Source organism: Sinohyriopsis cumingii, chromosome 18 (assembly GCF_028554795.1).
Source record: "Sinohyriopsis cumingii isolate HCF-2022 chromosome 18, ASM2855479v2, whole genome shotgun sequence".
Lineage (NCBI taxonomy): Eukaryota > Metazoa > Mollusca > Bivalvia > Unionida > Unionidae > Sinohyriopsis > Sinohyriopsis cumingii.
In genome coordinates, this window is record NC_142978.1 from 92565700 (window position 1) to 92592169 (window position 26470).

At 34.6% G+C, this 26470-nt stretch overlaps 1 protein-coding gene across 1 annotated transcript; it reads right to left on the minus strand.

Annotated features, from left to right (window-relative positions):
- Nucleotides 1–2063: 2063 nt before the first annotated feature.
- On the minus strand, nt 2064–26364 carry LOC149777506 (uncharacterized). The gene is made up of 9 exons (XM_089942083.1): nt 26209–26364; nt 16435–19157; nt 15239–15439; nt 14406–14609; nt 13259–13423; nt 12275–12621; nt 7862–7952; nt 6721–6803; nt 2064–4839 (listed from the first exon to the last, which is right to left on the minus strand). Exons 2-9 carry the CDS (start codon nt 19136–19138, stop codon nt 4795–4797), a joined length of 3840 nt encoding a protein of 1279 aa, XP_089798209.1. The 5' UTR covers nt 19139–19157; nt 26209–26364; the 3' UTR covers nt 2064–4794.
- Nucleotides 26365–26470: the final 106 nt, after the last annotated feature.

Consider the following 26470-nt stretch of genomic DNA (forward strand, 5'->3'; position numbering starts at 1 on the left):
TCACCTGTAAGTTCAATTCATCAATAATGTCTTGTAATGAAAACATAAAACTAGAGAGTTTGATGTTACTTTACATTAATGTGCTTTCTGTGCAAAAGAATGTATTTAATTGCCGCAATTCTTTCAAATATAGCTGAGGTTTTCGCTTAGGTGTAGAGTGTGTACGTGTGTCAGTCAGTATGGTGTCTGAAGGGGGTCACTTGCTGGTCTAAAACCTACGTTCCATCAGAGGAGTAAGGTAAATTCACTTGACCATGACTGTTGTTTAAATCCATCATACTGCCCTATACAAAATTTTGCAAAAATTCAAATTTAAAGAGTAAATAACCTTCTCAGCAATGCAGAAAACTGATGACCCAACTTCACCGTATTGTACAATATCTTTTCATAAAACGTCACATACCTAGTCCAATATTTTTTTAAAGTATACATTGCACATGTTTGACAAGCTGTGAAACCCATTCAGACGAAATCCAAGTTTCGGAAAAAATTTCGTATTAAAATAAAGGCCAGTCCTGATCAAGTTATCTATTAGCGTAAGTCATGTGTTAAGTACACGTATTTCTTTGTAAGGCTGCGAATCATCCTACGATTTTCAAGATTGTGCTTGTCTTCTGTCTGAACTTTACGTAATTTTCTCAAGTCGATTAAATATGTTCTCTTTTTTGTCTGTGCTATATGATACATAGCTTGCCGACGTGTTGACGTCCCACTCAAGGTTTCTATGCCTACTATACCAATAGTGTAGCTAGTAAATTGTTGATTTCAGCATCAATACTTTCTATTTTTGTCAATAGGCTCTCGAATGTCAGAACTGATTGTAGTTGGTACCAACTAAAACGTAAGACTAGTCATCCCACTTTATTTAGAGCTTTTAAATTGCAACTTATACAACAATTAATATGCACAGCAAATTCATCTACTACAAGGTGTTGGCCATTTAATTTTTGGGGGAGGAGGTCTTTGTAAATTTTTTCTAAGCTGAAATATTTTCTTTTCTTTTATCTCAATATAATTAATAATTTTTTTCTAAATCATATAATGGTTCGAATATTGTGCTATTGTGCTATAAATCAGAGCAAAATATTTATCTAACTATTCACAGAAATTAAACAAAAAGGTGTCAAGACCCTGCCCCAGAATATATAATTGTTGGTCCCTAATATAATTATGGTATACCGTGGTAAGTGTTGCAGTACATTCAGAATTACCGCGGTATACCACAATACACAATTTATCGTGATACTAAGCTCTAGTTAAAATCACAATAGTTTTGAAATATGCTCTCTGTCAATGTATTTTTACCACGTGGGTGTGGTTTGTGAAGGTTGTTTGCTTATGACTCGCTACCTTGCTTGGAGTGACGAATGCCCATAAAAGGAACCAGATGAAAATCATGGTTTCTCCACTGCCGCATCTATGCATTTTATATCTAGAAAATGTAAAGCAATTAATAAGTTTTCCTAATGTACTGAGACAATGTATTTCTCAACAGATATAATGATTAAAAAAGAAACAAAACTTTAGACTTTCAATATTAGTTGTGATCGAGAAGAATATGATAGGAGGTTTTGTGGTAATCTTTTGTTCTTCGCAACTGCACGAGATAAAAGAATCAAAATAAAAAGTTGGTTTTACTTTCCCAGGTTTATTATCTTGAATGTAAATTAATATTCTGAGCAGGATTTGCGTTCTACATTAGCTATTAACCTTTGGCATTGTTTGGTGAGTCATCTCAGATTGTGGTCTACCTTCTGTTCATTTAACAACTATCATTTTTGGGGCACCAGGGTTTGTGCAGCTACCAGTGATAAATTAAGTAATCCAATGAGAAATTATCTATTGGTGACAAAATATAACATTTTTCAACTAAGACAGGCCTAAAATTTAGAAAATGACGGAAAGTTTATTTTCAACAATCAGCAAACTTTGGTGTGTACGAAAGCAAATGAATTAAGCCAAAGACAGAAATGGAAATGAATCACAACGGAGAAATTAGCTGCAGTTATCAGCATACTAGTCAGTACTTTTAAGACAAAAATGAAAACGAAAAGGAGACAATCAATTGGTAATAACTTATTTTATTCCTTTTTTAGTATACAATAATACACGTAACCAATACAGTTGTTTATGATTGGATATGCATCGCTTTCATCAAATATTAGGAAATTAGATTAGTTTATGAACAAAATATACCGTTTAGAAGGTAATCATGCAATTTGTTTTCTTCAATACGGTTAATTCTTTTTAGACCCCAAATTAAAGAGACAATTTAAAAAAAAAAATAAAGCAGTAATATTTGCAAAAAGAAAATAAATGACGGCTGGTTTTTGCGTTCCTTGTTTGTTTTGTTTGATTTATCTGTTTTCTTTCCTTCTAAATTTAAACATTGTAATGCACTGTTCAAAATGAAAACATTGTTTGCACTTCGTGAAACAAAAGTGTTCGTTTTGATATCTTCGAATATTGTTTTGTCATGTACAACACATAAAGTATGATTACTCGTCACGTGATCGATACAACCTAACATTAATGCTTATTTTAAACGAAACTCAAGAAATTCTGTGATAAATGTATATATTCCGTTTTGTTGCTCGCCAGTGGATAGTAAAATAGTATAAATTCTTTAAGTCATTTTGTGAAGTTTTTTCGTATGAGAGAATCTATTTATGACAAAGTATAATGCTTTAGATAGAATGTATAGTGAAATTCATTCAACAAATGATATACAAAATATAAAAAACATATGTACACTTACTGTGCAAGATTAGAAATTATCGCCAATTATCTTACACATATGATATATTCAATACTATTGCAAAAGCTATTATATATGTATACTTCTATCTTATAAATTTGTTGACCAATTCCTAAAGTTATCATTTTAAATTATTTAAGGACACATTTCGCCATGAGGAGTCGGGCATGTATGATTTTAATTCGAGACCTGATATTTAACATAAAACCATAAAATAAGGTGTAGCACACTCATTTGAAAGAAAGTAAGGCTTTAATTATATTTATATTACTTAAATTTGCAAGGATATGTATCTCTAAATATAATAATATAACTAAAAAATTACATCGGCAACTAGGTAATGCTGGTTTCTTCGTGAGGTATATCATAAGAATGAAGAGATGGAATATTAAATAATGACAAAAATGCAATTTAAAAAATTTCGGCAACAGACGCTTTGTTGTTTAATAGTAACCTAAATATTTTCATTTTACGTTTTTTTTTTTATACTCGTTGCTGTTTACCGTGAAAAAAAGTTTTTTATATCCATTTCAAGAACGATGAACAAATGTTTAATCCAAACTATTCCAAGCTGAATTTTGGGTAAATAAAATAGGCAATTATTTTAAAATGAAAATGGGTTAAAGATGTTCAAGATTGGTTAAAAAAACATTATCCCCTGGAAGTACAGTTCTACTTAATTTTCAATGTAAGGGAAGTCATTCAAGATCCGTGGAAAATAAGCGTGGTCTTCAATAAAGTCCTTTTCGGAACCTGTAATCAGCCATACAAGTTTTATCCCCTAACTAGAATGATAGATGTTTCAAGAAAATATCAGGAAAAAAAGTAGGTTACCATTTGCATTGAGATGTGCCTCCTTACTTTGTACGCTGCTAGTAAAGAGACTAAGTTATAAAGAAGACACAAAATTAACACTAGAGATTCCGTTTAGGGTTGAAATGTATCCGTTGTGCTTCATTCTTTCTTTGCAACAATCGATATAGAAGCTACCTTTACCTGGTGTCAATTAAAGTTTCAATGCATTAACCACAAATTTTCGACACGATGAAAGTCTTTTTCTTTGTATAAATATATTACTTATGTTTCTCAGTCAAATCATCTAAGATACTCTTCCATTTTGCTGCTGGGTTTAGACTTTAACTTGTTTTAGGCACCTTGAGTGTACTACCGCCCATCGCTTCTACACCACATTAGGTTAGTGAAAGGCGTCGGTTAAAATAAAATTGATGATGAACAGCTATATCCGTATTCTTTGAACATCTTATTCTTCGATTTCCAATTAGTACAAATGTCCATTTAAGAAAAGTACGACAGTTAGTTTCTTGTCTGTGGAAGATGAGTTTACCCTATTAAAAACACACTATCCTTGCATGCCTTAAAGGTAAAAAAAAATTCTGAAGGAGATCTACTTTTTATTGAATGAGTCTTACTACAACGAAAACAATATATGGGCTTTTCGTGTCTTTTGCCTTTGAAGCTAGGTCTGTGAATTTATCTTGTCTGAAACAGAAGGCGCTATATACGTAGATCATACTCTGCTGACATCATATTGTACCTGCAGTGGACAATCAACTTGTTTATTTTACTAATATGGACACATATAGGTCTCTGATCCAGTTATTTGACCCTCATGACCTTCAACTTTATACGTAGAAAATAACTATATCTTTAGTTGACGTTACTCTGGACCTTGTACTCTCCAGTGAAATGTTTTGATAATGAAGATCAGACGATCCCAAAAATTAAGATAATGATTTTGTTTCAAAGTCTAGGAATACAAATGATGCCAAATAAGTAATGATGAAAAGGTCGTTACTTTTCGCTTTTTCTCGTTATTCGTCACTGAAAAGAAAACGGGTATATAGTGAGAATGCGTTTTAACATTGATATGAACCATAAGTCCTCTTTTCTTCCATTTGGTCTTTCTTTGCTAGCCTTACAAATGAACGGCAACATAAATCAGTTCAAGGACCAGTCACATGTTACATCAAAATTTCAGCAAATTCCTATGTCGAAGACACCAAGGTTTTCACCTTTTAATTGGATGGAAATTCGGGGATGCAGCTGGCATAAACAGCGATCTGTAAAAGAAACACAATTCGGATATAAAATGTATTGGTTTTGGAAAATAAAAATTCCAAATCAAAATTCGTCATTTTCCGCGGACACATGCAACGGTCTCAATCAGAAAAAAGGTTCATGTAAGTATGAGATAGATTATATTGGATTTAAAGGAGATGGTGATTAATTCTCATTACTTGTCGAAAACAGTCTTCGCTTTGCACTATGCATTATCATGGCTTGTCTCAACAGAACATTTCCTCTTTACCATTTACGATCGACTATATGTGCGTAAAATGAATAAGTCATACAAATATCGTTACAACACTAACCGAACAATCCGGCTAGTTCACCAGAGCCAGGAAATGACATTTATTCGAGTGCAATCCAAACTTTCATGCTAGTATACACAAAGCACACGGATCAAATTGGTGCCATTTTTCGAACGTAAATTTGCTAATTTCTTTCTCAGGACAAGACAAGACCTTTTACACTCAGGCTGTAAATGTTACAACATATAAGCTATGAAAGAAAAAGAATACGAGTACATAGCGTGTGATGATATTACATAGTGCATACTAGGGTTACAATATTCGGACAACACAATCTAAACACCTGCAAATATTTTTAAGGTTACCTATATTCATCAATTGATTATATTTATAAACGTTAGTCCTGGTAGTGTAAAAGTGAGGAACCAGTTTTCCTCTTTCATCGTGAAAATATGAACAAGATAGCAGATAGTGATATTAGTCCCCTATTTCTAGAGACTGGCCAATCAGAATTCAAGAGAACTCTACCACCTTCGACAGTTACCGACATACTGAACATCAGCCATACTCGAATGTATTCCGCTAGTGGTATACAAACTATTTCAAATCCAGGATGTAATAGATTAACTAACCATCATTGACAAGATTAACTATCAGACATATACTAGATATACATCGTAGACTAGATGAAAAATTCGTGATAAACTGGATGTGCTATTCGGCAAAAGTAGGAAAACCAAATAATTTCAGGATTTTGTTAAATATTCAAATAATAAATGACAATCGAGCAAATAGCATATCTTGCTCTGCACCCATTTCTTTATATTTAAGATGTAATGTTTCAAATTACTTGTTTTAATACTTTTCTCAAAAACTAAATGATTTGAGTTATCGGTATAATTTTGCTAGAACACATTAAACCTGTTTTTTTTTCTTCAAAAACACTAAAATTGGCTACCTGTAATGAAACCAATTAAACAGAGTTTAACATTTTCAAGTAGCTATCCGCAAGGAAACGAGTTAAATAGAGTGTAATGTTTAGCGACTCAAAAAGAAACCTATTAATTAGAATGTAATGTTTACGCACCGTTTATCATTTACAGGTGCCTATATGCAAAGAAGCACTGAAAATATGGTTTTCCTCAAGAAATTGTCGATGGTGATGGAAGTTATCCGGAAATCATATGAATGTAACGGTTGCAAAATCATTTATTACATCAAAAATTTATCTTTAAAAGTATTAATGTATCCAATGAATTATCTATCCGACCTTTCTTCTTTCCGAAATTCCTCAATCCCTTCCTCCATTTTCTATCTATACATCTTTCTTTCGTTCCATTTCCTTTATGTGCATTTATCTCGTCTATCTTTCCTTCAAATCATTTTCATTCAGGTGGACATCCAGCCAGCACTACATATTTTACCTTGTTTGTAAATCCATCCATTACTTCTTTTTATCTCCATCCTTCCCACCCTCACGAATAGTATGTATGTATGTATGTATGTATGTGTGTATATATGTACGTACATACGCACACACGCAAGCACGTTCGCACGCATGTATGTATGTATGTATGTATGTATGTATGTATGCATGTATGTTGTTCCATTTCTTTTATATAGATTTACCTCGTCTATCTTTCCTTCGAACCCTTTTCCCTCTAGTGGACATCCACCCAACACAATGGAATTCGACCTTGTTTCAATTCGGCCTGAAAAAGCAATGGTACTTATCATCATGAAGCTAACAACTGCAACGCATTACTTGGAAAAAAAATAATCCATTTGGACTTCAAAATGTGAATTTTGTAATTTGTATTTATACGCACAGGTTGTTTATTGAGTTGCTATTTTACATTAGTTTCTTATTTATTTATCTTCAGATAAACTTCAATGATCTATGTTGGCTTTAGTTGATAATTACAAAAGGCTTGAAAAAATAAAAATTCATGCATGAATCTTGAATGGTCTGGAGAATGTCGGTATTTCCAGGAAGAAAAAAAAACATTATTTATACAACCCAAAGAGTAAAGCCCCATGTTGTTGGAATCAAACAAAGTATTTGCCAAGAAAATGTGTCATTACCCTTGCTGTTTGTAATTTTATTGGGTCTGAGATCGTATATGGAAGGATACAAAGCTAATTAAAAATAGTTACCACCTATTTTCCATTAACACTGTTCCTTAGACGGAATGATTCAGATTGAAAATCTGAAATCATCACAAGAGACAGCTGAACTGAATTGGGACTTTTTGAAAACTCTAATGATAAAGAGTGGCGAAAGTTGAAGTTTAAAAGCAGAAGGTCTTAAACTCCCATACAGAGAAAATGACACGAGCAGAACAATAGTGACTACAAAGGCAAACACTTTTCTTTAAAAGAATTTTGTGGCTGAAACATGGTATACTTTGTGATATAAACTCGAATCGATTATTGGAAAATTGCATGGCATGCCAGGGAAACACGTTTTCTATTACACGTCTTTTAAAGTGCACTAGTATACAAGCGTTTAATGAAGTAACTACCTATAATAAATACACACTATTAAAATAAAGGCATGTATAACTGAACGGACAAATTCATACGCACGTTTAAGAAGTTATTACTTCCCGTTTAATTCTATTATACAGCATAGGTCAGTTGTTCATAGCTGTGATCATTCCTGATTTTTAAGAACTAAAACTATCTGTCTGTCTGTCTTTCATCAAATGTACAACGACGGTATGATCGTAGAATCAACTCTAATATCCATTTACGACACTGAACATACCTCCAAGTGGTACACTACGTTTTCTTCCATTAACTCCTGTTAGTAGTACTTTTCCATTGTAGAACATTATCACATCATTCCACTGATATGGCTGAAAGTGACAAGGTGTATGATTTTAAAATGTGTCAAATAAGACAGTGTCATGTTCCAACAAAAACGAACTATACATTAGTAAAATCCTTAATACTATATGGAGTAACACCGGTCTCAAAGAAAGTTGTCTCAAAAAGTGTGTTAAATCATCTTAGTTGTACATGTCTCCTTTGCGAAAATTGTTCAATATATAGTTATTATTATTCTTATTTTTTCAATAAGAATTAATGTGTTTATTTCCATTTGTTTTGTTGTAAACTTTACGATGGGAAATAGTATTTTTTCTTTCGGACTGACTTAAAACAAGGAAATAAATATGCAAGAAAACTAAATATGGACCACAAGATGCATTCCACAATAAACAAAGAAATAAATCTTTTCAATGCTCATGACATGCAATAATTACGACACTGTTGTATGCTACTACATACCTTTTAATAATCAAACACTGAAATATTAATTCACGCCTAATTTGGATATGTATGTTTACATTAATATGCCACATTTAACGAAACATGACAAATTTATTATTAATATGAAAGACATTTAATGAAACATAACAAATTTATTATTAATATGAAAGACATTTAACGAAACAAGACAAAATTATAATAGGCATGCCCTTTCACCTGAAGATAGCACTATAAGTCATTTGCGAAGCAAGATGTAGTTCTTAACAAGTTCTTTCTAATTTTCTATTTATGTGCTTTTAAAAGGACAAGCAGCTAACAACTGCATGTGTTAACTCTCAGAAATGCAAATGTCACCTCTATAATCAAAATGCGTTTGGTTTGCTCCAGATAAAGTTCAGTGAAATTAAATGACGGCTATGTTTTAATATGCGGTCATGATAGACATTAATCTCGATCCTCTTGGGCCAGTAAAATGCATTGGTGTATTCAGAAGAATTTGTCTTAAAGTATTATGTTTTGTTGTGAAGTAAAATACATTAGAGTGTATTCAAAAGTATGCGCGTACAAGAGATGTTGGTGATTTGTTGGCCAGTGAAATCCATTACAACGTATTATAAAGAATGAGTCTAAACGATACATGTTTTGTTGGGCCAGTTAAGTACAGTATTTTGTATTTTAAAAAATGCATCTACTAGCTATATGTTTCGTTGGGTCCAGGGCCGGGTGAAGTCATTGTAAGGGGGAGGTGGTCAAAACCCTGACTGTCATCGAAAGGCACCAAAGCAAAAGATTGTCCATTTGCTCCAAATTGTGCATGATACTCAATAAACATGCGCACGAATAAACTGATGGTCAAATTTCAAGTGACTTCACGTGTGTGTGTGTGTGTGTCTGTATGTGTGTGTGTGTGCGTGTGTGTGTGTGTGTGTGTGCACCATTTGTTTAGCCGAGGGAGTCATGGAAACCCTTCACCCCCACCCCTATCCGACACTGGGGCCATATATATATATATATATATATATATATATATATATATATATATATATATATTAGTATTTATGTGCAGATTGTTAAAATTCTTGACTGTTTTATTTATTCATTTTTAATTCTGCTCTTTCGGCAGGAGGGGTTGACAGTTGTTGATACTATTCCCATGTCGAATACTAAATGTAACTGTTTAAAATAGTATCGAAAATCTATTATTAGGGCCGAAAATGGACTTCCAATAAGATCTATATCTCTAGCGTACATTTCAGCTGAAAATGATATCATGACTCGTTTGAAACAATGCAGCATTCAGTTAAGAATGCAATCACGAAATTTATGATTGTCATAGATGCAATGGGCGGGGGGGGGGGATTCAATGAGTGTTTGTGTGAATGTATTCAATTCACATCCTTGCAGATATTGCGATCAGCTTTGGAAATATTTCTTCCTTGCATATATTGACATGCGCCGATAGTTTGCTCCAAGTCGGGAAAAAAAATGAAGACGTTTTTATGAATGAAAAGCTATGGTGACTAATTTACCCCTCCTTTTTTAAGGTGACTAAACTGTAGATTTATGCCTACTTGTATGGAACTACATCCGTCTTATCTTTAGGTACTAAAACTACTGGAACTGGTTAATGCAACTCCGTACTTAATTGGATGTAAACCAACCGCAGAAAATGGTACAGTAGCTGCATATATATATATATATATATATATATATATATATATATATATATATATATATATATATATATATATATATATATAAAGAATACAAATCATATGGCGAAAAACAATCATTTCAAGTGCACTGAACCCAGCAAGGGATCACGTGTGTCAGGGATTCATTAAGATAAACTGACAACGAACAGAGCGAAACTAGTACCTAACTAGCCTGAGCGCTTTCGACTCTTTAATGAGTCTTTTTCAAAGGCAAATGCAATACATAGACAAGACAAACAAATAAAACAGAAAAACGGTTATGCTTGCAAAACTTAAAATGGCTGTTTCTTCAGGAATTAAAAACCTTTGCCTTTAGTATGTTTCAACTAGTTTATTTCAACTTGTTGCTGATACTGGAAAATATTTTTATCTACCTAAAATCGATAAGCATAACGACATCTGTTACTTTATGTAAATTTATTTAAGCGCAAATTATATCGCGGACATTTCGTTGTCACAGTAGTCATTATATGCTATTAAGCAAATTTAGAGATTATTTCAAAGAAAATGTGTCGGCTGCAAAAGATAATTTTATTTGTGCATGGCTGTCTTTTTCTAGTCTTCTTGGTTTAAACCGCTTGGTTTCAATGTTCGCAGGCAGCGTATCCAGTGAGATTCCTTTTCTTTCCTGGTTTGGGAACTCCATTTGGGGTTGTGAGCAATTGCAATAAGTGTTATACCACTGAAAGTGTGGCATGGGGAGGAGAAGTGTTCTGCGACCCGGCTTCTATACAGCTTCTTTGTCATCCAAACAGATTTATGGAGGTTGATCCTTTTGTGTAGCTTCTCAGTTTCTCCGAAATACTGAAGGCTACAGATCTTACATGTGATGAGATAAATTACATTCTCTATTTTGCACATTTTGTTTGGACTCTTTATGTTTATTTATGTTTCTAGTCACTGTGCTAGAAAATGTCCTGGTCTCTATCATATGTTGACAGGTTTTGCACCTTTCATCACCACAAGGGCCAGATTGACTAGGATGGTCTTGATTAGTGATTGGCGTTAGCTTCGCCCTGGCTAGGATGTCCTTGAGGTTATCTTCAGGAAATACTGGCCCATCGTAGAATCGTCGGACGCACTAAAGTTAATCCTCCCTAACAAACCTGTAGTAGCCTACCGAAGATATATAGATATATATCATTTTAAGAATTGAGCTCTTTTCCTTTGTTTAATTTGATAAATTTCTCTTTTTGACTGCAATGAATGTTAGTATTAAATGTTTTCAACATAATACCTCTGTAAGGATCCATTGAATGAGGTTAACTCTTTTATTCAGACACGATTCTATTTGTAACTGCCCTCATTAGTAATCTTAAAAGTGACTTTTCGATGGTGCAAATTAGATTTTAATTAATAAAAGGTTTCATTTATGCTATTCACGTATACCTGCTGTCTTGAAAGGTATTACATTTTGTTTCTACATGAGTAATAAACAGACGTTAACGAGCCGTGGCGCAGGTATAATGATGAAACTAGTTGTGGACTGGTTTATGTTTGTATTCGCCAAGTTACAAGAAAGTATACCCTCTAATTTTTCATCAGAACTGGCCCGTTATTTTTTCTCTGGCAGTTTCCTTTCAAGATTACGGAATATGACGCTGTGGCGAATTGTTTATAATATGTCTAGACTTAGTAATTCAATATTGCAAATTTTCTGTACTCTGAACAATATAATGAATTATAAAATCCATAGCCTTAGCAAACGTAACCATTCTCAAGTTGTGCTTTTAAATGTTATCTCTATTACTACATCTACAACAGGACAGTGATGACATTAATAGAACCTTGAGTTTCTAGTTTTTGTTATAACACTGCGGCTTAAGTAAGATCGAAGACCTTCACAATTCGATTTTGTAGTGCAAGCACGTTTCAATCTCTATATTGTTGTCTTTCTTTCATGTGACATATCACGATTTCTCGAGTAATCAGTTTTCATGCAATCATTACGTACTGTATACTGAGGCAACAGGTTTCGATACGTCAAGCTGTTTTTGGTGGTAAATTTATTTTTCTTGAACCCAAGTAGATAAATGAAATTAAATTTTCGTACGATTCCAGGAAATAACTTGATTTCCTTTCGTCATTTATTTTGCTTTGATTTTCTCACTGCCCTCTTAATACTGCATGTTTGGAAAAACAAGTTTAACTGACCGAAAGAAAGAAAGAAAGAAAGAAAGAGGAAAACTTACATCATATGGAATCTGAACTTGCACTGGACTGGACCTCTCTACGCTTTTTACAAGAAACATCACATTCTCTATGGTTAAAGCTATTTGAATTGTAGGGCCGCCATTCATTCCACAGTTGGATATTATCGTACCACTGGACAAGATGGCGTCAGCTTTAAACTTAAGTCTAATGGCAAAGTTCTGACCAAGATCCCTGTTCATGAAGCCCCATAGAATGATTTTACCATCGCCAGTGAAATCGGAAGCACCGGTATCAAGAATGACGTTCGAAACATCGAAGGCCATGTTGGATCCGGAAAGTTCCTGGAAACCGTTATTAAAGTTCATGTAGAAATCCGGGCTACACACTGAAAGGAAAAATATTTTTAACATCATGCTGTATCAATTTAAATAAATCATTTAATATATGAATAAGAATATAAAAAACAAAAATAAATAGATACGACTGTATGCATACATGTATGTATGTTTAAAATATGTTATGTATCCAACTGTTTCAATTTCTATCTACCTATCTATCTATCTACCTACCTACCTACTTACCTACCTACCTATCTATCTATCTATCTATCTATCTATCTATCTATCTATCTATATATTGATAAGCGTGTGAACATTTTTAACTAATACAAGAGTATCTTAGGAGAGAGAAAGAAAGACGTTGAGTGAAGATGAATTTATTCTGAATATATAAATAATCGATGAATCGATGGATCAGTAAATTAATAGCTCCAATATTCTAACAATTCAAATCTTTCTAAACGTGCAAGTGATTTTGTTTGTGTATATTTCTGTGTGTAAAGGAAAAGAATGGTTAGTTAGTTTGTTTGTTAGCTAGCTAGCTAGTTAGTTAGTTAGTTAGTTAGTTCTTTTCAACCAAACATTTAATCACAACATTTTCTTTTGAAAACACGGTAGTGTAAAATGCGTAACATTTTGAATACAGTATACTAATAATATTTTACTTATGACTGAAATATTTACTTTTCATTCGCATATGGGCAGATTGCCTCTTTGAAGCCAACCATCTACATCCGCACTGTTTCTCGCTGAAAATAGTTCCACTTGGACAAGCGCGGAAGCGTATCCCGTCGTGTTCGTGAGTGATGTAACCAAACGGATTATCTTGATCAGGTAAAAATTTGCATGCTGGAATAACAACAAATATTGTTGGTAAGTTTGCATAGTGAAGTAAACTGAAAATAAGCATGAGAGCCGCAAAGAAAAGCTTCAAACAGTTGGCCATATGTAATCGCAGGACTAGGCTATATTCAAGAATAATATTTAAAAAATCAACTGTTGAACGAAAACTTCATATCATACAATAGAATGTCCGTTACCTCTACTTGTCTAAAAACACAAATTGGACAGTCTAGATGAACGTATTGTGCTGATACCATATATATATATATATATATATATATATATATATATATATATATATATATATATATATATATATATATATATATATATATATATATATTACTATCATAGAGGTCAGAAAATTTTTAATTGGTACTCTGCGGAGTACAAACCCTAGTTGGTGGGTAAACGGCACCCATCTCCTTGCCTACACGCATCAGTCCATATTCCATATTCCATCATGACTAAGTACATATCACCAACAATAAATAAGCTGAGTCTGTATTATATCCACTCGTGTGTAGCAGGCACAATAGGATGGTGACCTAGTGATTAATGCACATCTATCTGCACGGTTATTTCGGATTCATACGAATGAAATCAAGGTATATATGATTGATTAAAGGAAATTGCAAATATACACCAAACAAAACGTAAAGTGATTTCCCTGAGTTCTACATTAATATTTGACACAAATAATACTATCTCCGTCGAGTACGAATGAAAATTTCTCTAACATGTATGATAGTATCATTTGTATTAAATATTAATTGGCGAATTGGATCGTGTTGCCTCGTATTACCGTACATAACATATGTATTAATTATATAAGGGCTTAATCCCAAACTGTGTTTTGCTTCTTGGACCAATAAACAGTTTGTTTTTTTATACAGATATGTTGTTACGATGATTTCAAGCAAAGGAAGCGGATTAAAATTTGGAATTAAGCTGAACCATGGTGATCAAAGAATACACTTCAACTCACAAGAAAATTGAAGCTTCTCGTTGAGAGTCACAGGAGTGTCACACGTGTCATTGCAAGCCGGGTTTTGTATGCATCCTCTTCCGTACACATACTCGTATCCAGAATCACAACACTTTGGTGCCGAGGCTCCAAAATCACACTCGAAGTACGATCTACAGCTCCTGCCTCGTTTGTAGGAGGACATTCGGAAATCCAGACATGGATCTGTTAATTTAAACAATTCCACAGTGAAATTAAAATGTAAGCTAAAACATAAAAGTTTACTAAAGTCTTGTGTTAAGATTGAACAGAAGAAATACAGATTTGAAAATAAAATCATTTAAAACACACAGAGGACAGTGAGGTTGAACGTAAGTTGCGCTTATTTTAATCTAGCTTATACAACATGAATACTGGTCAAGCTTTCAAGAAGCAGTGAAAATTCCGTAGACCATTCTTCCTGAAGCCCGACTTAAGACTGGTCACATATTTTTGTTCCAACTAGGGCCATTCTAACACCAATCTGGGATACCTCTGTCAAAAGGTAGAAACGTTTGGTCCCTGGAGTGTTTTGTTTGGAATAAATATTACTGTAGATGTACTGGACTATGCAAAATTAAATAGTGGTTATCAAAAGCCAGTTTACTGACTTTGACCAATAATATGTCGCTGGAAATAGTGGAGCTTACTGATTCATTAAGCAGGAAGGATGTTCTGATGGAAACTTTATGTGAATATTAGATAAATATAAAAAGAAATAGCATCGCTGAATATCTATAAATGAAAGATCTTTTTTGTTTGCTGGAACGAATTCGTTATAATCTATCTCGCACAAGACAAATTTCATAACTCACCGTCGAAGCACAGAACGTTAACAGGCTCCCTGCACTGTGCCAACTCCTGGTCCCAGAAAAAACCATAGGGGCATTCTCGCACTACGGGGAAAATCCTATCTCGAAAGTTGAAACACTGAATGACCTTATCACAATGTCCAGGGTAGGATGTATATCCGACGGAGTCGACAAAGATGGTTTGGAATGTATCAGCGCAGAGACCTAAAATGTACAATATTACTGTGAAGATGATAGTTTCATGTAGATAATATAAATTCCATAGTGTCTTCAACTAATCGAATTGTATTGAAGTGAAATTGATACAAAATTGAAGCCGTTCGAAAAACACTTTTGGAAATTTATTAAATATGGAAAAGAGGTTTATTTGGAAAAGATGGAGAAAAAAAAACTATTAATAGTTATTTCAATTTTGTTTTGTCAGTTAGATAACATTTTACCACCTGAAATTTACTTCATTTCTTGATGATTTTACATCACTGTCGACATTGCCACCGCCAAATCATAATGATCATTATTCGGAGTTTTATTTTAATCGTCGTCTTCTGTCTTCCATCGTTATCATCATTGTTGACATATTAGTTTTCGTTACTGCCATCACCACTATCATCTTTACATCATCATAATCGTCGTTATCATAATCATTATTACTATCATCATCGTCTTCATAAAATAATAATAATAATAATAATAATAATAATAATAATAATAATAATAGTAATGAATAAAATGATTATAATAACGATACTAATTAGCAGTAGTAGTAATGGTAGTAACATCAATACTTTTACAAATAGAAGTAAAATTCTTTGTAGTCATTATTGTCATCATCATTATCATCATCGTCGTCGTCCTTGGCATGATGATGATGATGAAGATGGTGGTGCCGACGATGTCAACAATAAGTCTTGGTAACTGCAACAGCAGCATGAACAGTAGCAGTGTTTACATATGTAGTTGTAGTAGTAGTAGCAGCAACAGCAACATTATATTACGTTCACGATATCATTTCAAAGACAATAACATTTAAGCAGTGTGTCTGTTGTTGACTTTAATTTATCTTAGTAAGGGGTGCTCTGTGTAGTTTTGTTGTTCGTGTGTTAACCTGATTTACCCATTTGGAATGTTATAGACTGGGTGGCACTGCGTATGGATACTGTAAACTCATTATATTAAATTACTGTATTTATTATACTCACTCTCCAGAGAAACTGGCGTTCCGATTGGTCCAACCGGTAAGGTAGACTCTTCAGCAACTGGGAGTATTATTGGATCCCCTCTAATATCTGGTTTTAGGGGGGTGCTTCTTACGGCAGACGGTCTTCGTGCCTTGGCCGCAGTAGTTACTTGATATGATGCGGTCGTTGCTGGTGTTTCCGTTGTTTTTGCTGTTTTAGTTATTGTTGTGGTTGTTGGCTTTCTTGTCGTCATCGTTACTGCTGCTGTTTTAGTTATTATTGTTTTCGTTGACGGTGTTCTCGTTGTTGCTGTTGTTGCTTTAATTGTGGTTGTAGTTGGTGTGGTTGTGGTTGTAGTTGTAGATATAGCTTCGGATGTAGTTGTTGTTGGTACTTGGGTTGTTGTTGTTATGATAGGTCGTTTAGTAGTAGTCGAAATTGTTGTTGGACTTGTAGCTGCTGGCGGCGGTAGAGTTGTTGTCCTCGACTCTTTCGTTGTAGCAGCTGTTGTTGGCATTAGAGTTGTTGTAGTTGTAATAGGTCGTTTGGTCGTAGTAAAAATTATTGTTGTCTTTGTCATTGGCGGTGGCAGAGTGGTGGTTGTCATCGCTTCGGTTGTAGTAGTTGTTGTTGGTGCTTGTGTTGTTGTAGTTGTGACAGGTAGTTTGGTAGTGGTCAAAATCGTTGTTGTCTTTGTGGTCGCTGTAGAAGGCGGAATGGTGGTGGCGATTGTCGTCGCTTTAATTGTAGTTGTTCTGGTTGATGCCGGTGTTTGATCTGTAGTAGTAGCATTTGGTTCATGAATTGCTGTGTGCTCCAGAGGTATATAAACGGCAGGAATTATTTTGGGCTCTCGTGATTGCTCCTCGACCACTGGTGTCGACGAGGTAGATGAAATAAAGGTAGTTCTAGACTCCGTTTTGACTCTCTCGGCGTGATCTACACTAGCAGCAGACCACTGTGTTTCCACATCGGGTTGAGACACATCGGTCCCATTACCAAAGCCACTCATAACGAACGGATGATCAAGTCCAATGACAATTCCTCCTCCCATCGTCCCTGAAGACGCTTCAGTAGTCTGATCATCTACAGTCGTTGTACTGGTAGGTATTGTTTCAGTGAAATCGTATGGTGTAGTTTCGACATGAGCAGACGTGTTCGTGTCCCTGACAGCGTGTCCGGTAATATATGTTGTGGTGGAGTCGACCGGATAGAGTGGTTCACTTTTAGCACCTTGGGACACACCTGCCAAAGGTGAAGCAGTGGACTGTGGTATTAAAAGGACTGGCGTAGAAGTGTCCACAGGTCGAACAGTCTCAGACTGATTTGAAATGTCAGCTGCATGAACATATGTAGACGGTTTTGAAACATTCATTTGGTCTACTACATTAGCTTGTGCTAATGGTTCCACGTGAGGAATCAATTCGGCAGTTGTTGAAGAATCAGTCAAGACTGAAGTATTTGCAAGCCTGGGTTTATGGGTTGATGAGGCATCGACGGGTGAAGGGGTAAATGCTTTATCTGATGATGTCCTCGATGGTTGGTCCTGTACATTCAATGAATGTGTTGACTGATTATTCACTGGCTCTTGTTTCTCAGAGGAAGACTGCATGGCTTCTATCGTACCTGGGGCAAGTTCAATGGGCTTTACAGGGCTATGTGGATCATGACCGTTCACGACAACATTAACAAGAGGAACATTCGAGTCGATTCTAGCACCATCCTCTTTGGCATATGCATGAACATTGTCAACATCTGACTTTCGTTCCTCAACCAAATTCAAATCTAAGCCGAATCCAAGGCTACCTGTTTCTATTGAAATTATAGGAACTCCCCCAACAATTTGAGCATCTCCAACTTCTGCTCCTGTTTGTACCCTGACCGAACTCGTATAGGGTTGGTCAGTCGGTTCCGATGTAGTAATTGAATCGACTACTGTGGTACTTTTTTCAGTGGTATTTTGTTTAATTACCTGCAACCCTGGCTTATCTAATGGCTGGCTTTCAATATGGCTCGATGCATTCGTTTCTTGTCCTTGATCACTCGATGATATGGTTCTCTCTGTGATTACGACCCCGGCATTTCCACCTTCAACAAGTGAAGTGGCATATGTCACAATAGATGTGCCCGAGTGCGAAGCGTGAACATTAACAAATGTTTGATTTTGTTTACTCGAAGATCCTGTCAGACTGATCGAAACATCAAGGACGCTTTCTGGAACAGAAGCGTTTTGGACAAACGAAACGGAATTCAGTGACTTAGCTACAATTGTCTTGTCGCCTGCCAACAAAATGGATGATGCATTGACTTGTGAAGAATTTGAATTTGATTCATTATACACTTCTGAGAATGATGGCGTGATGGTGCGAGGGTCCCAGTATGATGGGGTTGTCGTCCGATGATCCCAGGACCTAAATGTATCATTCTGTAACCACCATGTTTGATTGACACCCCAGTAGGGATTCTTCGCCCCCTGCAGCTGGTTCCATGAAGGTGTCGTAGTCCTTGGATCGGGAGTGGGTGTGACAGTTTCTTCTGGTAACACAGGTTCCACCGTTCCCCCTCCTATGCCCCACTGTGTTATGGGAAGGCCATTTCTAGATATTTCGCCCTGTGCGTAAACTTTCTGTGCTTCCTGACCAGCAGGAACGAAAGGTGGCGGGTCCTGAAGGCTAAAAACCTGGGACAGGAATAAGAACCCAGATACGTTCAGTAGAAACTTCATCTTTAAGCACAGTGTTCACCTGTGAAAAGTAGAATAAAAATAAATAATAAATTATGTATGTTACTTTACAGCTGTATGCACAATCCGTTTCAACAAGACGATCTGGTTTGTTTTATTAATGGCGTGCAGGTTATTGTGGCTTGTGTATATTCATAATTTAGCCGGCTGATTTATCCTGCGACGCAATACGGGTTTCATATATATTTTCATAAACATGTCACAGTGGAGTTTCAGTAAGAGACATAAACAACGTTGACTGGTCTCTTTGACCAACACTCAATCATAAAACCTGTGATAATATCCTAAATACCTCAGTTAACAACGTCTGATAAATCCCTGGGTAAGCTCAGTCTCTTTTGGATATTACATTTACCGGTGATCATTACTTTTTTATGGTTTTCATCCAATTTCGACAAACCCGAATATAAAGATTTCTTCTTGAGTAGCTAAAATCAAAGGAACTGTTATCGATATCATTACATGCCATGCTCATACTAAATACCGAAAAACATTTTGAATGTATGCCATAAGCGATGTTACAGAATTTCTTTTTATTATAAAATGTGTATCATGGACGATGTTGCAATGCATTTGCTATTGAATGTGTGTCATGGCCGATGTCACGAGGCATTTGCTATTGAATGTGTGTCATGGCCAATACTACACACTGTTCAGTATTTACCGTGTCACAGCCGAAACCTGTTGTGCTTTTTGCTATTGAATCATTGGCAAGCCTACAATGCTACAAAGCTTTTGCTAGTGAATGCGAGTCATGACTAGCGCTACTGGGATTGAACTATTACATGTGTGTCAAAATCGGTGTTACAAGAGACTTTTAATGTAAATGTGTGTCACGACCAATGCTACAGGGCGTGAACTATTAACTGTGTCAAAGCCGATGCAACAGGATACCAGTGCGTACGTGCTAAGATCAATGCTACAGGGCCTTTACTATTATATGTGTGTTAAAGCCGATGCTATACGAGTTTTAATCACGTACTTATTGAGCTTGTTAAGTTGACAACAGCAAATAAAATTTCGTCAGCCTGACGCGTTACTTCTGATATGGAGTTTACAGGCCTACCACAGTAAAACCCCCTTTGGATTTGTGTTAGGGATGATGGAATTTAGAGAATTTACCAATATTTCATATTACTCCCTCATTTGTCTTTCATGGTTAGTTATCTGAATATAGTTATCCATATGGTCCAGTGTTTGCAAGAGGAATAATAATCAGGTACTACTACAATAACGTGTACATATTGCTGGTATAGTTTGTCACTCTTTGTAAATATAACAAAACGCATATTAAGTCATTAAAAAGCCATACGGAAATCTTTATCATATGCGACCAAATATCTCGGCTCAATTAAATTTTCATAAAAAAAAGTTAAATAATAAAAATAAATTGAATAAGCAAAACCAGGGATGACCTTCCTACATACACGTGAGTTTACCTATCAACTAATTAATGTGTATGCACACACACACACACACACACACACACACACACACACACACACACATACATGCATACATACATGCGTGCGTGCGGACATACATACATACATACACACACACATATACATACATACATACATGCATACATACATACATACATGTATCCATACATACGCGTACACACACACACACACACACACACACACACACATATATATATATATATATATATATATATATATATATATATATATATATATATGATTCATTCATGACAATTGAGAAATAAAACTGACACTTACTCTGCATGATATAATCATTAATGTGTTAAAAGTTTAAAAATTCCATCGGGACAAACAGACAATAAAAAGGAAATGAGAACTAATACCACACATGCGTCTTAAATCATATAAAGTAATATACTTTCAAAATTAGTTTTTCTTTAAAACAACTGCATGTGTTGTGTGCACGACGTATCTCAAGTAGTTCATCGTCTATCATGAATATGTTATGTAGTGCATAGCCTGACATAAATATGTTATGTAGTGCATAGCCTGACATAAATATGTTATGTAGTTCATCGCCTGACAACAAAATATGTTATGTAGTTCATAGCCTGACATGAATATGTTATGTAGTTCATCGCCTGACATTAATATGTTAGGTAGTTCATCGCCTATCATGAAAATGTTATGTAGTCATCGCCTGACATTAATATGTTATGTAGTTCATCGCCTGACATGAATATGTTAAATGCTCTTTGTCAAATAATTTTGCTTTTGAAACGGCAAAGTAAACATTCATGTTTCTGTTCTTCTGTGGATGAAGGGGAAGAGGCATAACTTGGGGGAATTGTGTTGTTTCAATTTGTGTAAGTTTGAGTTCATTTGAATCGAGACACTTCTTATTACGACGTTTCGAGTTCCATATCTGCATCTGTATCGACGATGGGTAGACTGAGAAACCAAAAACAGAAGTACAACTTTCATTTGGCCGAACGTCTTGATACATATTCGCTTTATTCCAAAAGATACTAATTACTGATTTGCATAGGTTAGGTGTCTTCGATATTAGAACCGTATCTTTATAAATTTAAAATGATCGCTGAGACACAGTCTATTATTTTATTGCCTGTAAAACCTGTGAGACAATCTGTTGTTAGAGTTATGAAAAGCGAAGAGAGTGGGGAAGTACAGGAGATCCCACATTAAGTGAATTTCAATTCTTACTTAGAATAAAACTGATACAATTCTTGAAAATGAAGTTGGTGGAAAATGAAACACGTTGGGAGGAGAAAACTACCACCAAATCAAGGGTGAACTTTAATTTTAGAAGAGCCTCGGTAACTATTCAGACAGACCAGTAAGCGTTGAATGAATATAGTCATAAACACGCTAACATATACAGAGTTAAAAGAAAAAGAAGCAGACACGTCTCGTGTCTTATAGACGTCCTTGTCCAAAGTTATAATAAAAACATACTTAATTTTCTTCAAAATTGTCACATGGATGATAAATAGATCGATTATTAGTCACGATTATATAGATGAAAATCTGGAAATACAAGTCGCTGTGAAATGTATGGTTGACACGTTACTATGTCACGTTACTGTACGATTAGTCAATCAATCTGTTCTGATAATGACCTTTAAAAAAATCTTTATCAACGAATAAATAGTTTAAAAACCAAACAGCTCATTGCATACAATTTAAACCAAAATAGCGTGGATTTATTCTAAAGATATTTGGAAAATAGCAGCTTCTAGAGTTCGTATAATATAGTATTTTTTTTACCGATCATAAAATATGCAGAACAAGTTCATAAAGAGATCATAACATGCTCTTTTGTTATTAAATCATAATATAATTGTCAATCTAAGTTCAATAAAAAAGAATAGTCGAATATTATAAGGTCAGATGTAAGTTTATATTGATGTTGAATTACGATTACAAAAATAATGTTATTAAGTCCAGATATAATTTTTCCAAATTCAATTAAAATAAAAAACAATTGTTTGTTATTACATCATGGTATAAGTGTCTATTGAAGTTTAATCTAAAAAAATAAAGCATTATCTAAAATTATCCAGTCGTGATATAAGGGTATATCAAAGGTCAATTAAAAGAAAGTATAATCTGACGTAAATGAGTCACGATATGTGTCTCTTGAAGTTCACTTAAAATTAACAATGATCGAAGGTTATTAGGTCATTATATAGGTAAACACGATCGAATGTTATTAAGTCATGATATAGGTAAACATTATCGAATGTTATTAAGTCATGATATAGGTAAACATTATCGAATGTTATTAAGTCATGATATAGGTAAACATTATCGAATGTTATTAAGTCATGATATAGGTAAACATTATCGAATGTTATTAAGTCATGATATAGGTAAACATTATCGAATGTTATTAAGTCATTATATAGGTAAACATTATCGAATGTTATTAAGTCATTATATCTGCGTCGTTCATATGTCAATTAGAATACAGCATACTTTAATGGTATTAACTCTTACTGAAACATCTATTAAAGTTCAGTTAAAGTATGACATGATATAAGTGTCTATTAAAGTTCAGTTAAAGTATGACATGATATAAGTGTCTATTAAAAGAAAGCATAATCTACCAAGATATTTTATAACTTTCGACAGACTCTGTCAAATTTGTCTCCAAACCATTTTCGAATTGACAATGAAATGGACAATTATTTCTTGTACAACAAAGTAAATAATAATAAAAATAATAATGATAATAACAATAATAATAATAATAGCAGTAGAAATAAAAATATGATACCATCTTGCACGCTAAACTTACATTACATTAACTAATGTGGGTTTTGTTGTTATTTTAGTGGTGCTTTTTAACCTTGCATTTATCAAGTATTAAGGATTAAAATTCATCAATCTAGCTATGTTATTCATACATACCAATTTTATAGACCTTTCATATACTCGTTGTAATATACATCAAAGCGTAGCAAATTGAAAACTTTACACAACAAACGCTTCAGCTGAATGTAAATTTAAAATTCGAACAAAATGCAAGCAATAGTATCCGAACAATTTAAGCTAACATTTGCAATATATTTCGAATATCGTTATTCAATTTGGGGAAATAATACCCATATGTTGTGTTCCACATTACTTAACAATACCCATAAGATGTATCCCACGTTACTTAACAATATTCATATGTTGTGTCTCACATTACTTAACAATAATCTTAAGTTGTATCCCACATTACTTAACATTACTCATATATTGTTTCTCACATTATTTAAAAATACCCATATGTTGTGTTCATCATTGCTTAACAATACCCATATGTTGTCTCACATTACTTAACAATACTCATAAGTTGTATCCCACATTACTTAACATTACTCATACATTGTGTCTCACATTACTTAACAATACCGATGTATTGTGTCCCATATTACTCAAGAATACCCATATGTTGTCTCACATTACTTAACAATACCGATGTATTGTGTCCCACATTACTCAAGAATACCCATATGTTGTCTCACATTACTTAACAATACCGATGTATTGTGTCCCACATTACTCAAGAATACCCATATGTTGTGTCGCACATTACTTAACAATACCGATGTATTGTGTCCCACATTACTCAAGAATACCCATATGTTGTGTCGCACATTACTTAACAATATCCAGTTACTTACAGCGCAGTTCTCTCATAGGCTCTGGTCAGTTGTTAGCTGATGTTCAATAATGATTTTTGATCACTTAAGTTTTAAGTACGTTTAAGTCCTCAGTGCACTGTACAAATAAAATCGTAGAAATAAATAGAAACAATTATACTATTCTCATCCAATGTTTAAGTAAATTTGACCTAATGTACGTGTTCTGATTTCTTTTATAAATTTTCTTCCCTAGCCAAGTGCCTCTGTGGTTTTCGTATATCTTTCCCATATGAAAATGTGCATTACGTGTTTGCCAGGAAATTATAATTTTCTCCCACATAATTTGAGTTTGTGGTTTGTTGAGGAAGCAATCAAACAGACCCGGTTATTGTATATTTCCTTACATAATAGTGCCAGGATGGACATTTTGGACAGGTCAGTCAACCTTGCTAGCAGCTATTTATCCAATTGTCTAGGGCATTCGGCAAAGGCCAGGTGTTAGGAATTGCATCAGGTTACATATTGTGGGTCAACACGTGGGAAATGTTAGGGAATGAAATATGGGGAAAAAATGGTACCTAGGAACCTAGCCAAAAGAAGAAAAACAGTTTATCAGAAACCACTCCATTGATATTACTGAAAATTTGAACTATGTTGTTAACGCATTATATTTCAAATGTCACATTTGTTATTGCCGTAAGAAATATTTTCTGATGTAAATGAAGGTGGTTTGTGCTAAGAACAAATTTTAAAATATGTCCGTGTTTAGCGACATTTTGAAAATATAGGACGTCATGTATGAATGACCTTAAAATTGAATAATTTGTGTCATGTGAAAACATGCATACATACATTTATACATACTTGAAAGCTATGGCTAGGATATATACCTTGAGTACTTCGATCAACTGTAGCCTAAAATTAGATTTAATGTTGTTCTCAATTAAAATCGTTGTAGTAGTAATAGTTGTTGTTGCTGCTGTTGTTGTAACAGCAGCATGAGGAAGGACACATGATGTGAATACAACGACACTGCCACATAAATTAACTGAGCCAATACGTAAGCAAAAGTGCCACTGCATTTGTTCCTATGCGGCTTGTATTCCATTCATGTGATATTGTTTGCATTATACATATCTACAATTGATGGTGTCGTCAGAATAATTTATTTTTCTCTACATAGCAATTCATATACCTATGTGTTTTATCATTCTTTTGATAAACATAGGATAGTGTCGGCATAAGTTTGTATCCGTGCTAAATGCGAATTCTAACGACTTATGTATAGAAACCCTTTTACTGTGGATGCTTGGTTGTTGTTTGGTTGGTCGTGTCAGTCTAACGCCTCTTTTGAGCACATTATATTTGGTAGAGGAAAATCCTGGGAAGAACATCTGACCCACAGGAAAATCATGGCAAGTTTTCTCACACATCCACGTTGACCGGGACGAGACTCGAACCCACGTGGACAGAGGAGAGATTTCATTGCTCTGTAAAGGCGGGCGCCTTACACCAATCAGCCACCCGGAGCCCGGCTTGAGGATGAGCACGGGCTGTGATCATTGTAAAAGTCAAAGATGTTATTCGGTTCTCAGTGGCCGTTTTAAAGCTACCTGCATACAATCCCATGCCTGTGGTTGAGCATACTCTGTGATGGCTATAAAAGCCAAAGTTATTATTTAGCATTGTCTCAATAATAAATTTAAAGCAGATAAAGAAAAACATACGCAGTAAAAGCTTAAACAACTGCTCAACTACAGTGTTTAGATTTTCTTGTTTTATTTCTTTCTAGTTCTAACATACGTCTTTAATATAGTTGTACTCATTTCTTCTTGCATTATAAGCTTCAATAATAAATTACTAATTTTAATTTAACTCAACCGTTCGCTAAAAATTCACAAACAAAATGATGCTATATTTTTTAAACATATTCTTTGAAAACTCTTACCTCTATTTGGAAAATTCGCTTTTCTTGTGCACAAAGTCAGTTCACAAGCTAGGTGAGTCTAGTGTGTTAATCCACTCCGCGAACCAGCACGGAGGACGTTCCCAAGCGTCTACCGACCTTAACCCGGCAACCCGACAGTAATATAAGCATGTGCTTGCCTAGAGATTCTTTGTCATGCGTATAGGTAGGTAATTGAGGAAACGTGTTTGAAATATACATATTTAAAAGAAGAATGAGGCTCAATGTCTGTTTATTGCTTGTA